Source organism: Pleurodeles waltl, chromosome 8 (assembly GCF_031143425.1).
Source record: "Pleurodeles waltl isolate 20211129_DDA chromosome 8, aPleWal1.hap1.20221129, whole genome shotgun sequence".
Taxonomy (NCBI): domain Eukaryota; kingdom Metazoa; phylum Chordata; class Amphibia; order Caudata; family Salamandridae; genus Pleurodeles; species Pleurodeles waltl.
The window spans coordinates 1,518,769,763-1,518,782,430 of NC_090447.1; the positions used below are offsets into that span (position 1 = coordinate 1,518,769,763).

General features: G+C 46.9%; 1 protein-coding gene across 3 annotated transcripts in view; it reads right to left on the minus strand.

The window, feature by feature from the left end:
* Positions 1-12,668, minus strand: part of LOC138248864 (zinc finger protein interacting with ribonucleoprotein K-like) — a 123,895-nt gene that overhangs the window by 89,632 nt on the left and 21,595 nt on the right. For all 3 annotated transcript variants that reach the window (XM_069202823.1, XM_069202821.1, XM_069202822.1), the window contains 3 exons: positions 9,448-9,574; positions 8,793-8,903; positions 856-1,152 (listed from right to left, as the gene is read on the minus strand). In XM_069202823.1, the coding sequence (XP_069058924.1) occupies positions 856-1,152; positions 8,793-8,903; positions 9,448-9,574 (535 nt within the window). The remainder of the gene's footprint in view (positions 1-855; positions 1,153-8,792; positions 8,904-9,447; positions 9,575-12,668) is intronic.

Sequence of the window (12,668 nt, forward strand, 5' to 3'; positions counted from 1 at the left end):
CGCCTACCTGAAGCTCAACCCCACCAAGACTAATTTTTTTCCTGTTTGCAAATAAAAGCAAACAATAACTAGCTGAAACGTGGATCAACAACATGAAGCAGGGTTAGAACGTGTTATGGGCTACTGTGTTTGAAGCCTCACAAACATAAAAAGACTTTGGGTGACACTCGGTCGGACATCCTGGAAACTCAAGGGTTCTAAATTGCACCTATTACACCTGCCAATTTAAAACCCAAGTATCACAAAGTTTAGCATTTAATTCGAATCCAAGAAGCAAGAGATCAGCAGAACTGCCAGTGCCCAAAGTAATCAACAACTCATCCTAAACTCAAAAATTATATACTGAAACTCCAGCATGGTAATCACACTAATATAATACTATGGGAACTGAACACTCGCTTTCTGTCAGAGTGCAACATCTGAGACCATGGGGATAAATGAGCCTGTTACTTATTAAGAGCAGATGAGTGTTTAGTTACCTGTTTCTTTGAGTGGTCTGTAACTGGGCAGTATTTGGAGGCACTTCCGTAGCGGAGTTCTTACATCACTGATCTTCAAGAACATTAGGAGCGTGCTCTCCTGAAGATATGAACTGATTGCAACTGCAACAACAATCACCTATCTTAGTCTAAGGCAAGGCACAAAGGTGGCTCAGGGAAATACATACCACATTTTAGTGCTTCAGTTAGCCCAGAGAAGGCAAGAAAGGCTTGTAAACATAATATGAAGCTTCACTGTCTTGCTGTTTATTTGGCCGAACTCAGAACATTCATCCTCAATTATAAAAGCAAAAATATATTTTTAACTCTAAGCAACTTATGACTCATTTGTTACAGTGAATATAAAATACTTCACCTTTACACCAGTCGGTCTGACTTGTGTTGAGCATATCGAGAGTTTTCCTTCTGACTTGTTCAAGTGGGAAAGGACTCTCCTTTTTGTCTGAACCAAGCAGATCATGGCTCCGTCTTCTGTCTGTGTCAAGACGATCAAGACTCTCAATTCTGCCTGTGCTGAGCAGATCAGGGTTCTCCGACCTCTCTGTGCAAAGCCTTTTAGGCCTCCCCATTCCGTCTGTCTGCAGAGGATCCTTCAGGCACGGGACAACCTCTCTGCTTGTGGTGCACGCGTCCAATTTGGAAACTGTAGCACCTATTAAAATAAGAACCTCCAAATTTGAATAATGCATTATCCAATTTCACAGAGATTTTATTTATATGGTCAGTGTATATGTCCCATCCAGCCTATGGAATTGAAAGGAATTCTTTGGTTTATGCTAAACAGAATATTCAACCTGCTTATAATGACACATTTGAGCAAAGTACAGGTTTCCAGAAATTTTATAAAATAGAGACACAATTCTATATTGTTTAGTGTGTATAATGTTATTCTTCACTATAGAAAGAAAATAAAGAACAGTGAACATACACACACATATATATCATACACACACACACACACACACACACTCACAGTCTCCCAGTCCCTGGACACACTTTAGTTTGCACTGCAGAAGGTGCTCACTGCTAGCACACAAGGGGTCTCAAGGGGCCACAAAGATCCTTGATAAGCAGGGCTGGGTGGTGGGCCTTCTAGAAATAAAGGAACTTCCTCAGCCTTTTGTTCAGTGAGGGGCAAAATAAAACTGCTCAGTTAACGAGTCCATGCTCAAGAGTTGCCCTTAACGTTTAGGTCATGTGCTCTTCTTCCCACTACTGCCAGCTCCTCGAGATCAGGATTGCGATCCCAGTCCCTACTGCCTCTAGTTCGAGACCGCTGCCTGGAGGTCTGCTGGGGTAAGCACTTCCTTCTGCTGGGTCGCCACTTTGTCTGCTATCCTTGAGGCCAAGACTGTTTAAAGGCCCAGTGCTGTTAGTTTATCTTTAGGGGTATTATTTTAATTTACTTTTTGTAAGGAAATGCCTCCTTGGCATGGTTACCCCCTGACTTTTTGCCTTTGCTGATGCCAAGTTATGATTTGAAAGTGGGCTGAGGCCTGCTAACCAGGTCCCAGCACCAGTGTTCTTTCCCTAACCTGTACCTTTGTTTCCACAATTGGCACACCCTGGCATCCAGTTAAGTCCCTTGTAACTGGTACCCCTGGTACCAAGGGCCCTGATGCCAGGGAAGGTCTCTAAGGGATGCAGCAGGTCTTATGCCACCCTGGGGACCCCTCACTCAGCACAGACACTGCTTGCCAGCTTGTGTGTGCTAGTGGGGATAAAAAGACTAAGTCGACATGGCACTCCCCTCAGGGTGCCATGACAACCTCAAACTGCCTATAGGTATAGATAAGTCACCCCTCCAGCAGGCCTTACAGCCCTAAGGCAGGGTGCACTATACCATAGATGAGGGCATAAGTGCATGAGCACTATGCCCCTACAGTGTCTAAGCAAAACCTTAGACATTGTAAGTGCAGGGTAGCCATAAGAGTATATGGTCTGGGAGTCTGTCATGCACGAACTCCACAGCACCATAATGGCTACACTGAAAACTGTAAAGTTTGGTATCAAACTTCTCAGCACAATAAAATGCACACTGATGCCAGTGTACATTTTATTGTAACCTACACCCCAGAGGGCACCTTAAATGTGCCCCCTGAAACCTTAACCGACTACCAGTGTGGGCTGACTAGTTTTAGCAGCCTGCCAAACACCAGACATGTTGCTGGCCACATGGGGAGAGTGCCTTCGCCACTCTGTGGCTAGTAACAAAGCCTGTACTGGGTGGAGGTGCCTCTCACCTCCCCCTGCAGGAACTGTAACACCTATCGGTGAGCCTCAAAGGCTCACCCCCTTTGTTACAGCACCCCAGGGCACTCCAGCTAGTGGAATTGCCCACCCCCTCTGGCCAGGCCCCACTTTTGGTGGCAAGGCCGGAGGAGATAATGAGAAAAACAAGGAGGAGTCACTGGCCAGTCAGGTCAGCCCCTAAGGTGTCCTGAGCAGAGGTGACTGACTTTTAGAAATCCTCCATCTTGCAGATTGAGGATTCCCCCAATAGGATTACGGATGTGCCCCCCTCCCCTCAGGGAGCCATTGGCTACTAACCCCCCAGACCTAAACACACCCCTAAATCGAGTATTTAGGGGCTCCTAGAACACAGCAAGAGAGATTCCTGCAACCTAAGACGAAGAAGGACTGCTGAGCTGAAAATCCTGCAGAGAAGACGGAGACACCAACTGCTTTGGCCCCAGCTCTACCGGCCTGTCTCCCCACTTCAAAAGAACTGCTCCAGCAACGCGTTCCACAGGGTCCAGCGACCTCTGAAGCCTCACAGGACTACCCTGCATCTAAAAGGACCAAGAACTCCCGAGGACAGCGGCTCTGCTCCAAGAAAGAAGCGTCTTTGCAACAAAGAAGCAACTTTGAAAGAACACATGTTTCCCGCCGGAAGCGTGAGACTTTGCACTCTGCACCTGACGCCCCCGGCTCGACTTGTGGAGAACAAACACTACAGGGAGGACTCCCCGGTGACTGCGAGCCCGTGAGTAGCCAGAGTTGACCCCCCCTCAGCGGCGCCTGCAGAGGGAATCCAGAGGCTCCCCCTGACCGCGACTGCCCTCTTCAAAGACCCGACGCCTGGTAAGGACACTGCACCCGCAGCCCCCAGGACCTGAAGGATCCGACCTCCAGTGCAGAAACGACCCCCAGGTGGCCCTCTCCCTTGCCCAGGTGGTGGCTACCCAGAGGAGCCGCCCCCCCCCCTTGCCTGCATCACTGAAGAGACCCTAGGTCTCCCATTGGATTACATTGCAAACCCTATGCCTGTTTGCACACTGCAACCGGCCGCCCCGTGCCGCTGAGGGTGTACTTTTTGTGCTGACTTGTGTCCCCCCCGGTGCCCTACAAAACCCCCCCTGGTCTGCCCTCCGAAGATGCGGGTACTTACCTGCTGGCAGACTGGAACCGGGGCACCCCCTTCTCCATTGAAGCTTATGCGTTTTGGGCACCACTTTGACCTCTGCACCTGACCGGCCTTCAGCTGCTGGTGTGGTAACTTTGGGGTTGCCCTGAACCCCCAACGGTGGGCTACCTTGCACCCACCTTTGAACCCTTTAGGTGGTTTACTTACCTGCAAAACTAACAAACACTTACCTCCCCCAGGAACTGTTGAAAATTGCACAGTGTCCAGTTTTAAAATAGCTTATTGCCATTTGTGTGAAAACTGTATATGCTATCTTGCTAATTCAAAGTTCCTAAAGTTCCTAAGTGAAATACCTTTCATTTAAAGTATTGTTTGTAAATCTTGAACCTGTGGTTCTTAAAATAAACTAAGAAAAGATATTTTTCTATACAAAAACCTATTGGCTGGAATGGTCTCTGAGTGTGTGTTCCTCATTTATTGCCTGTGTGTATGTACAACAAATGCTTAACACTACTCCTTTGATAAGCCTACTGCTCGACCACACTACCACAAAATAGAGCATTAGTATTATCTCTTTTTGCCACTATCTTACCTCTAAGGGGAACCCTTGGACTCTGTGCATACTATTCCTTACTTTGAAATAGTGCATACAGAGCCAACTTCCTACACTTTTAGTGTTAATTTAAGCCCAGGTTCTCCTAGGGTTAGAATGAAGCCGGAGCCTTCATTATCTCCTGCTACACATCCTCCCCACAGTGAACCAAAAGGACCCCTCAACTGCAGCTTCTCCCGTCGCACAGGATCACCTACCCGTATTGGACCCCACACCAAGAGGAACCACTCCAACGCATCCTGCTCAACGCCTGCTACCTCTGCAAACACACCACGGAAATCTGGGACACCATCACTACCCTCACCCCTGATGTCGCCCTCATCACCGAAACATGGCTCAACTGGCACTCAAACCCCGACATCACCACTGCCACTCCAGGTGGCTAGAGGATGATACACTGAGACCGCACCAACAAACATGGAGGCAGAATCACAACCATCTTCAAGGAAACCATACGATACACCATCACCAACGATGACCTAATGCCGCCCATGGAACACCTCAACTTCAGACTACAAACTGACACCAAAACATTGATAAGAGGCACCCTCGCCTACAGACCCCTGGGGCCACGACCAGCTTTGTGTGACACCATCTACAACCCCATCACACGCCGTTAGACATCGACTCCCACCTCTACGTTCTACTCTGCGATCTCAATTTCCAAGTAGACGACCCCCCTATGACACCAACTACACTATCCTTCTGGACAGCCTGAACAACATCGGTCTTACTCACCTGGTCCCAGAACCCACACACAAAGTAGGATACACACTCAACACTTTCACCTCAAGTGACAGAATCAAATTCACCTATGTCACAGAACACAGCATTGTTAACTTCATTGTTCGTCCGACACCCAACACAACACCGCTAGCACCACAATGGCCCCCACCACAGCTGTGGCAAGGTAAATTAAAATCAGTCGACACAATCCCTCAGCACCACACAACCCAGAATGGCAGCAGACCGTGACCAGGCCGTCCAGGACTTCTCTACCTGGATCACCAAATGCTCTGACATTCGTCCCTCTGAAACCAGTGAAAGACAACAAAATCCCAAAACAAGCCAGATGGTTCACCGTAGAGCTCAGATGCACCAAGCGCAACTACTACCATCTCAAAAAGACATAGCGTATCACTAAGAACCCCTCTGACAGAGCCACTTACAAAACAGCCCTCAGCAACAACCACCTGTGCATCAAGGAAGTGAAGACAGCAGTAATTTCCTCTGCATCGAAACAGCAGCCACTCACACAAAGGAACCCTTCAAAATAGTCGAGGAATTTGCCAACCCAACAGCCATTGAGAACACTATTTAACCCTTCCAGGAACCCTGCAACACCCTCCAGGACTACTTGTACAACAAGATTTCCACCATCTACAGCAACTGCGACCCCCAGCCCACTTATCTCAGCCTCAGAACACCAGCAGAACAGTCCCACCTGGTCTCCACTCACCACTTACACCACCACAACTATCATGGCATCCATCCATTCTGGGGCACCCACTACATCCTCCGTGCAGGTGGGCAGAAGGGGTTAGGTCACATGCACTCTTCGCGCTACTGAATTATGACAGCTGTGCACTAGCCTCTGATTTCGACCTAGGAGGTACTATCCAATTTGCATTAACGGCTGGAAAATAACTTCTGTCACCACCCTGTTACATAAATGGGAACTACAATTTGATGGAATTTCTCAGATTAGGAAATGTACAAATACTCTTTACTTATGAGAGGTAGTGCCCTCCTGGGCATTATTTTGCATTATTCTGACATTATTTCCAAGTACTGAATTGGTTACAAAGGGGTTCACTTTCTTGCACCTGAATTATTTTTAGTCCTGAACAAGTGCAGCGGACCCTGCTTAGTTTGGCCACGAAACATGTTGACCTGATTTGTTTTGGCTACGTGGGCACATTGAATCCCTGGCATAGCCCTGCCTTGTTAGACATTGTTTTTAATCCAGCCAAGGCTGCCACAACATTAAAGGTCATTGTGGACTCTCTTAGACTGTTTTAATTATTGTTTCTCTAGTATTAACCAACATGTCACACACTTGACCCCACACTATTAGGACACCCTCACACTGACCATCATCATTATCATATGGCATATAAATACAAGATCTCTGCTAAAGTGACCCATCAAGGGGCCAGTAGGACACTGCAGTGCCGTTCCTACAAGGAGCAGCCCGATGACGGAGCATGACCTTCCTATGGGGTGTGTGAGGGTACCACAAGATAATGTATAGGACTCCCCTGGGTTGGGGTGGAGTTTGATGTTATTGCCTGTTTCAGCAGTCTTTATTAGGAACAGTACCTTCTTCTGTAGTGAACTGATGGTCTGGGAACCAAGGTAATGGAACTTTATTGGTTCTGAGTCCACCCACTACATCTTCAATCTCTGAACCAAAGCACCTACTCAACACGTCACAATCAGGATTCCGTGCCAACCACAACACTGAGACCGCACTGATTGCCGTCACTGATGACATTAGATCTCTCTTCGACCACAGAGAAACTGTAGCCCTGATCCTCCTTGACCTCTCCGCTGCATTTGACAAAATCTCCCACCACACTCTCATCAGCTGATTCCGCAATACTGGCACACAGCAGAACGCTCTCATATGGTTCGCCTCTTTCCTGAGAGGACGTACCCAGAGCATCTGACTACCTCTTTTCACCTCTGCACCCAAGGATGTCATAGGCGGTGTACCCAAAGGATAAACTCTCAGCTCCACCCTGTTCAACATCTATATGAGCCCCCCCGACGTTGTCAAATCCCACAAAATCAAAATAATCTCACACGCAGACAACACTCAACTAATCCTCTCGCTCCCTGAGGACCCCTCAAGCACCAGAACCAACTTCTGCAACGCCATGATCAACATAGCCAAATGGATTAGAGACAACTGCCTCAAACTGAACTCAGACAAAACAGAAGTAATAATCTTTGGCAAGAACATCTCCTTTTGAGACCACAGCTGGCGGCTGGCGGCCGGCAGAACTCGGGACTTACACCTACACCAACAGACCACGCGTGCAACCTGGGCATCACCCTGAACGGCCAACTGACCATGCTCCACAAAATGTTCATATGCATCCCAATCAACACCAGAAAGACTGTCAGGCTCTCGTCACCAGCTGCTTCGACTACAGCAACACTCTACACCAGAATCTCTACCCACCTCCTCAGAAGACTCCAGCTCATACAGAACACTGCAGCCAGACCCATCTTGGATCTCCCCAGAAGGACACACGACTCCCCCCACCCCAGAGACCCCCACTCGCTTCCCATCCAGAACAGATGCCAGTTTAATATCCACATGCTTGCATACAAAACTCTACACGACAAAGGACCAACCTACTTAAACCACATGATAAGATTCCATCTGGCCACGAGACAACTTTGCTCCATGTCACTCGCCCTCGCACACACCACGCATCCATCGCCGCCTCAGCAGGGTCGCTCCTTCTCCTACATCGCTGTCAAGATCTGGAATGACCTGCCTCTGCAACTCCAAAGAGCAGCCACCCTAACTGACTTCAGAGAGAAACTAAAGACCTAGCTTTGCGACAGACACACAGCACCCTCAGAGCCCGGATACCCCTAAGGGTGACAGTGCTGCGCTACACAAAAACTGATTGATTGACATGTGCACAGAGGAGATAGAATCTGAAGAATACCTCCAAGCTCTGTCCGAGACATTCACAAACAAGCAAATCTTCCTAAATGTAAAGTAGTCAATCCTGATGACATCCACACTAGTGATTTAAGTAGCCTTTGTCACCTGTGGCATAACAAAACTTATGGGGGCCCCCCCTGCAAAGTACATGGAGGGGACCCACTCCCCTGCCTACCACTTTTGCTGAGGGGCCCACTGGAGCTCGGGGACCCCACCTTGTGGGGGCTTATGTTATGCCACTGTTTGTCACTCACTCAAAGTGGTCAAGAAGCATAAACTGAGCTTTAAACATTCCAGTGCAAATAGAATGTTACCTGCCATTGATTCAGAAACCTTAATTAGCAGTTCCCCTGGCTGGATGTCTTCACATCCCTACAATCTGTCTCCTACTTGCATTCGATTTAGTCTGGGTTGGAAACAATCGGAAAATATCAGATCATGAAGTAAAAACAGAGGGTGGTCATTCCAACTGTATTTTGCATAAGAAGCAATGACGGTACAAGCCGGTCCTTATGCCCATGTGTTCTTGTGTCTTCGAACAAGCATCAATTCACAAGTTATTTCTGCAGGAAAAAAAAACACCCTACGCGTTAACTCATGTAACACTGAGCTGTTCTCACTCACTTTGGGAAAGGCCTTCACTGTCTCTTCTGTCAAAATCTTCATCATCCAGAGGGCACACACCTTCCTTTTCTTTGGCTCTTAATGAAAAGACAGAGTTTGCAATGACAGGGCCTAGTTAAAAATAAAAAGGAATGTGTAAGTGATCAAAAGCTGCTTGAGTCCTCAGCAAAGAGAAAAGGAGTGTAAACATAGGGATTGACAAAGACCAGGACTGGTGAAACGAGGAACACCTATACTTCCTGTGCACTGGGAGTCATCATCACAATTATGAGCACTGACTGCGATCTGAAAAAGGAGTCATGGGTAAACGCACATTTTTATTGCTACAATATACCATTTAACAAGACAAAAACAATTAGCTGTAAACCATCCGCTGGCAGAGAATTCAGAAATTATTACACAAAGTGAAGCCTGAAGTCAAAGCCATATATAAAGTTAGTGGTATTTGGCTTTCCGGTCCTACGCTGAGAATCATAAAGCGATTCACTCCATGCCTTGCATGCATATGTATATAGAAAAGAAAGCAATTTAAGAAATGTATTTACTGAAAAAAGAATGTACACTGAATAGAAAAATTGGAACACCAATTATAACAGCCCTAAACCGACCACCAGCCTAGTTAGTTATACCCTGCACAAACGTCATTGTACTTTACCCAGTGACAGGAAGACTTGGTGAATTTCCTTCATCACATTTGCATAAAGATCCTTCTGCCACTTGTCTAAGAGCTCCCACTCCTCATCTGAGAAACAGGCAACAACATCCTGGAATGTAAGCAGGGCCTGAAAGAAGAAATGTTTTTACAAACATTCATATTTTACTCATAAAATGAACACAGCTGGGCATGATCTAGACAAAATGTGTTCAGTACTACAAACAGTCTGGGGTGCACAGGCCCGGATTACAATTATACTGATCCTATGGCAGGAGAGTGATGGTGCCACATGAGACACACTTGGTGCCTATGACAGATGAAGCACAGTCTGCCCTCGTCACACCAGTAAAGCATGCCTAGCACTAGCCAGAATTAAGCTCCTAGTGACTGCACAGAGGGCCACATGGAGATACTGTCCACACCTATCTGTCTGGCTAAAGGGAACTGCTGGATGCAGAGAGCCCCATGATGCCAACTCAGTGTCCAGTGATTAGAAACAGATTCAAACATGCAGAAACTGAGACGTTTCCAGATGCATCAGTAGCAGATGCATCAGTAACAGGTTACAGAGGCAGATTCCAGATGCATCAGTAACAGAGGTTACAGAGGCAGATGTGTGCCCTCACTCATTTCAGGTGTAGGCCGTGTCTGGCCTTGAGCTTCCTCCTCTTATTGACAGAGGAAGCTTTGAAGTTTCTGAATGTTTTTTACTGCTTTTTACGATTATACTTTTATCCACACAGTACACAATTGTTTTGAATTTGTCAACATGAAGCTGTTACATCATTACTTAACCTGTGTACATATAAAGTGTGGGTCATACATGTCTTTCGCTCTCAACTGCTTTATTAGCAGCAATATTGAACTGTAACCAAACTCACAGAACTTCGCCTGGCCTAGCATCTTATGGGTAACATGTACTCCCCACAGGGTAGTTCCTCCTCCCCACTATTGAAACCAGGAGCTAACCCCATGTGAGTGGCATCTGAATCACAGCATGGTGTTGCAGGCATTCCCAGTTATTTGGGTTGGGGGGGGGGGGTTGATCTCTGAGCATCTAGTAAGTAATCTATGCATCTCGGCAGCAAAACCATCAGTCAAGTCCCTCCAGAGGTAAGCTGTAGGATGCTTAACGTAGCACCTGCACTCCTCACTAAATAGGGTGGCACACTCCGCTGCTGCCCATTTCACCTCTGCTTTCCATCTGCACTGGCGGGGGTGCCCTCTGAGGATCGTCGGTCCATAGCTAGGGCGCAGCGGGCCAACAACAAGGCCACGTCTGTGAACCTGGCATATGCCCACTGGTACATTGGGCGAGCAGCTTGAACATGACATTTGTATCATTCAAGCTTATTTTATTTTTTTTGCGCCCTAAAAATGTTGGTGCTGCAATTGTCTACCTACTGTAGAATAACTGCAGCTCATCCTCCAGCTCTTCATCTGCTGAATTTAGGAATAGCTACAGTTCATCCCCACCCCCTCCCCTGGCCTACTGTAAAATGTCTACAGCTCGCCCAAACCCCTTCCCCTGGCCACTCTTAGAATATCTACAGCTCATCTTCTCCTTATCGCCTTCATCTGCCTATTACAGAATATCTACAGCTCATCCCATCTCCTTCACTTGTCCTGCAAAACATCTGCAGCTCAAAACCATTCCCTGGCCTACTTTACAATATCTACAGCTCAAAATCATCTCTTACCTGCTTACTACAGAATATCTACAGCTCACCCCATGTCCTTCACTTGACCAGCAGAACATCTACAGCTCAAACCCATCCCCTGGCCTACTTTAGAACATCTACAGCTCATCATCTCCTTCACCTGGCCTAATGTAAAATATCTACCGTACAGCTCATTCCCACCCCCTTCCTCTGGCCTACTATAGAGTATCTCCAGCTCATCCCTGCCCCCTTTCTCTTGCCTACTGTAGAATATTTACAGCTGCTCCTCATCTCCTTCACCTGCATAATGTAGAATATCTACAGCTCATCCCCGCCCCCTTGCCTACATTTGAATAGCTACAGCTCATCCCCATCCCATTTCACACTGTAGAACACCTACAGCTAATTGTGAGCTAGACTGAAAACCCTATTCTGGATCATTTAAACATGCCTGATGTTAGGAGGACCTAAAAAATTGGTGTTGCAATTGACTCGTCTGCTGAACACTAGGCCTCTGAATCAGTTTGATTGTCTGTGGTTATAACGATGGTACTGTCTCCAATTTAAGTGGAAACCTAGACTACAGACTTTTATTTCTAAAGTAAGTTCCAAACCCAAAACAGCAGGCCACATGAAAGAGGATGAGGGTGAGCAGCAGATATTCTACAGTAAGGCAAGTGAAGCGGATGAGCATAAGGATGGGCTGTAGAAATTTTACAGCTCAGCATTTGAAGCTGAGGAGAGTGAGCTTTAGATATTCTACAGCTCGGCATGTGAAGGTGAGGAGGATGAGCTTTAGATATTCTGCAGCTCGGCATGTGAAGAGGAAGAGCTTTAGATATTCTACAGCTCTGCATGTGAAGGTGGAGTAGGATGAGCTTTAGATATTCTTCAGCTCGGCATGTGAAGGTGAGGAGAGTGAGCTTTAGATATTCTACAGCTCGGCATGTGAAAGTGAGGAGATGAGCTTTAGATATTCTACAACTCGGCATGTGAAGGTGAGAAGGATGAGCTTTAGATATTCTGCAGCTCGGCATGTGAAGAGGATGAGCTTTAGATATTCTACAGCTCAGCATCTGAAGGTAGAGGAGGATGAGGTTTAGATATTCTACAGCTCGGCATGTGAAGGTGAAGAGCTTTAGATATTCTACAGCTCGGCATGTGAAGGTGAAGAGCTTTAGATATTCTACAGCTCGGCATGTGAAGGTGGAGGAGGATGAGCTCTAGATAGTCTACAGCTCGGCATGTGAAAGGGAGGATGAGCTTTAGATATTCTACAGCTCGGCATGTGAAAGTGAGGAGGATGAGCTTTAGATATTCTGCAGCTCGGCATGTGAAGAGGATGAGCTTTAGATATTCTACAGCTCAGCATCTGAAGGTAGAGGAGGATGAGCTTTAGATATTCTACAGCTCGGCATGTGAAGGTGAAGAGCTTTAGATATTCTACAGCTCGGCATGTGAAGGTGAAGAGCTTTAGATATTCTACAGCTCGGCATGTGAAGGTGAAGAGGAAGAGCTTTAGATATTCTACAGCTCGGCATGTGAAGGTGAAGAGGAAGA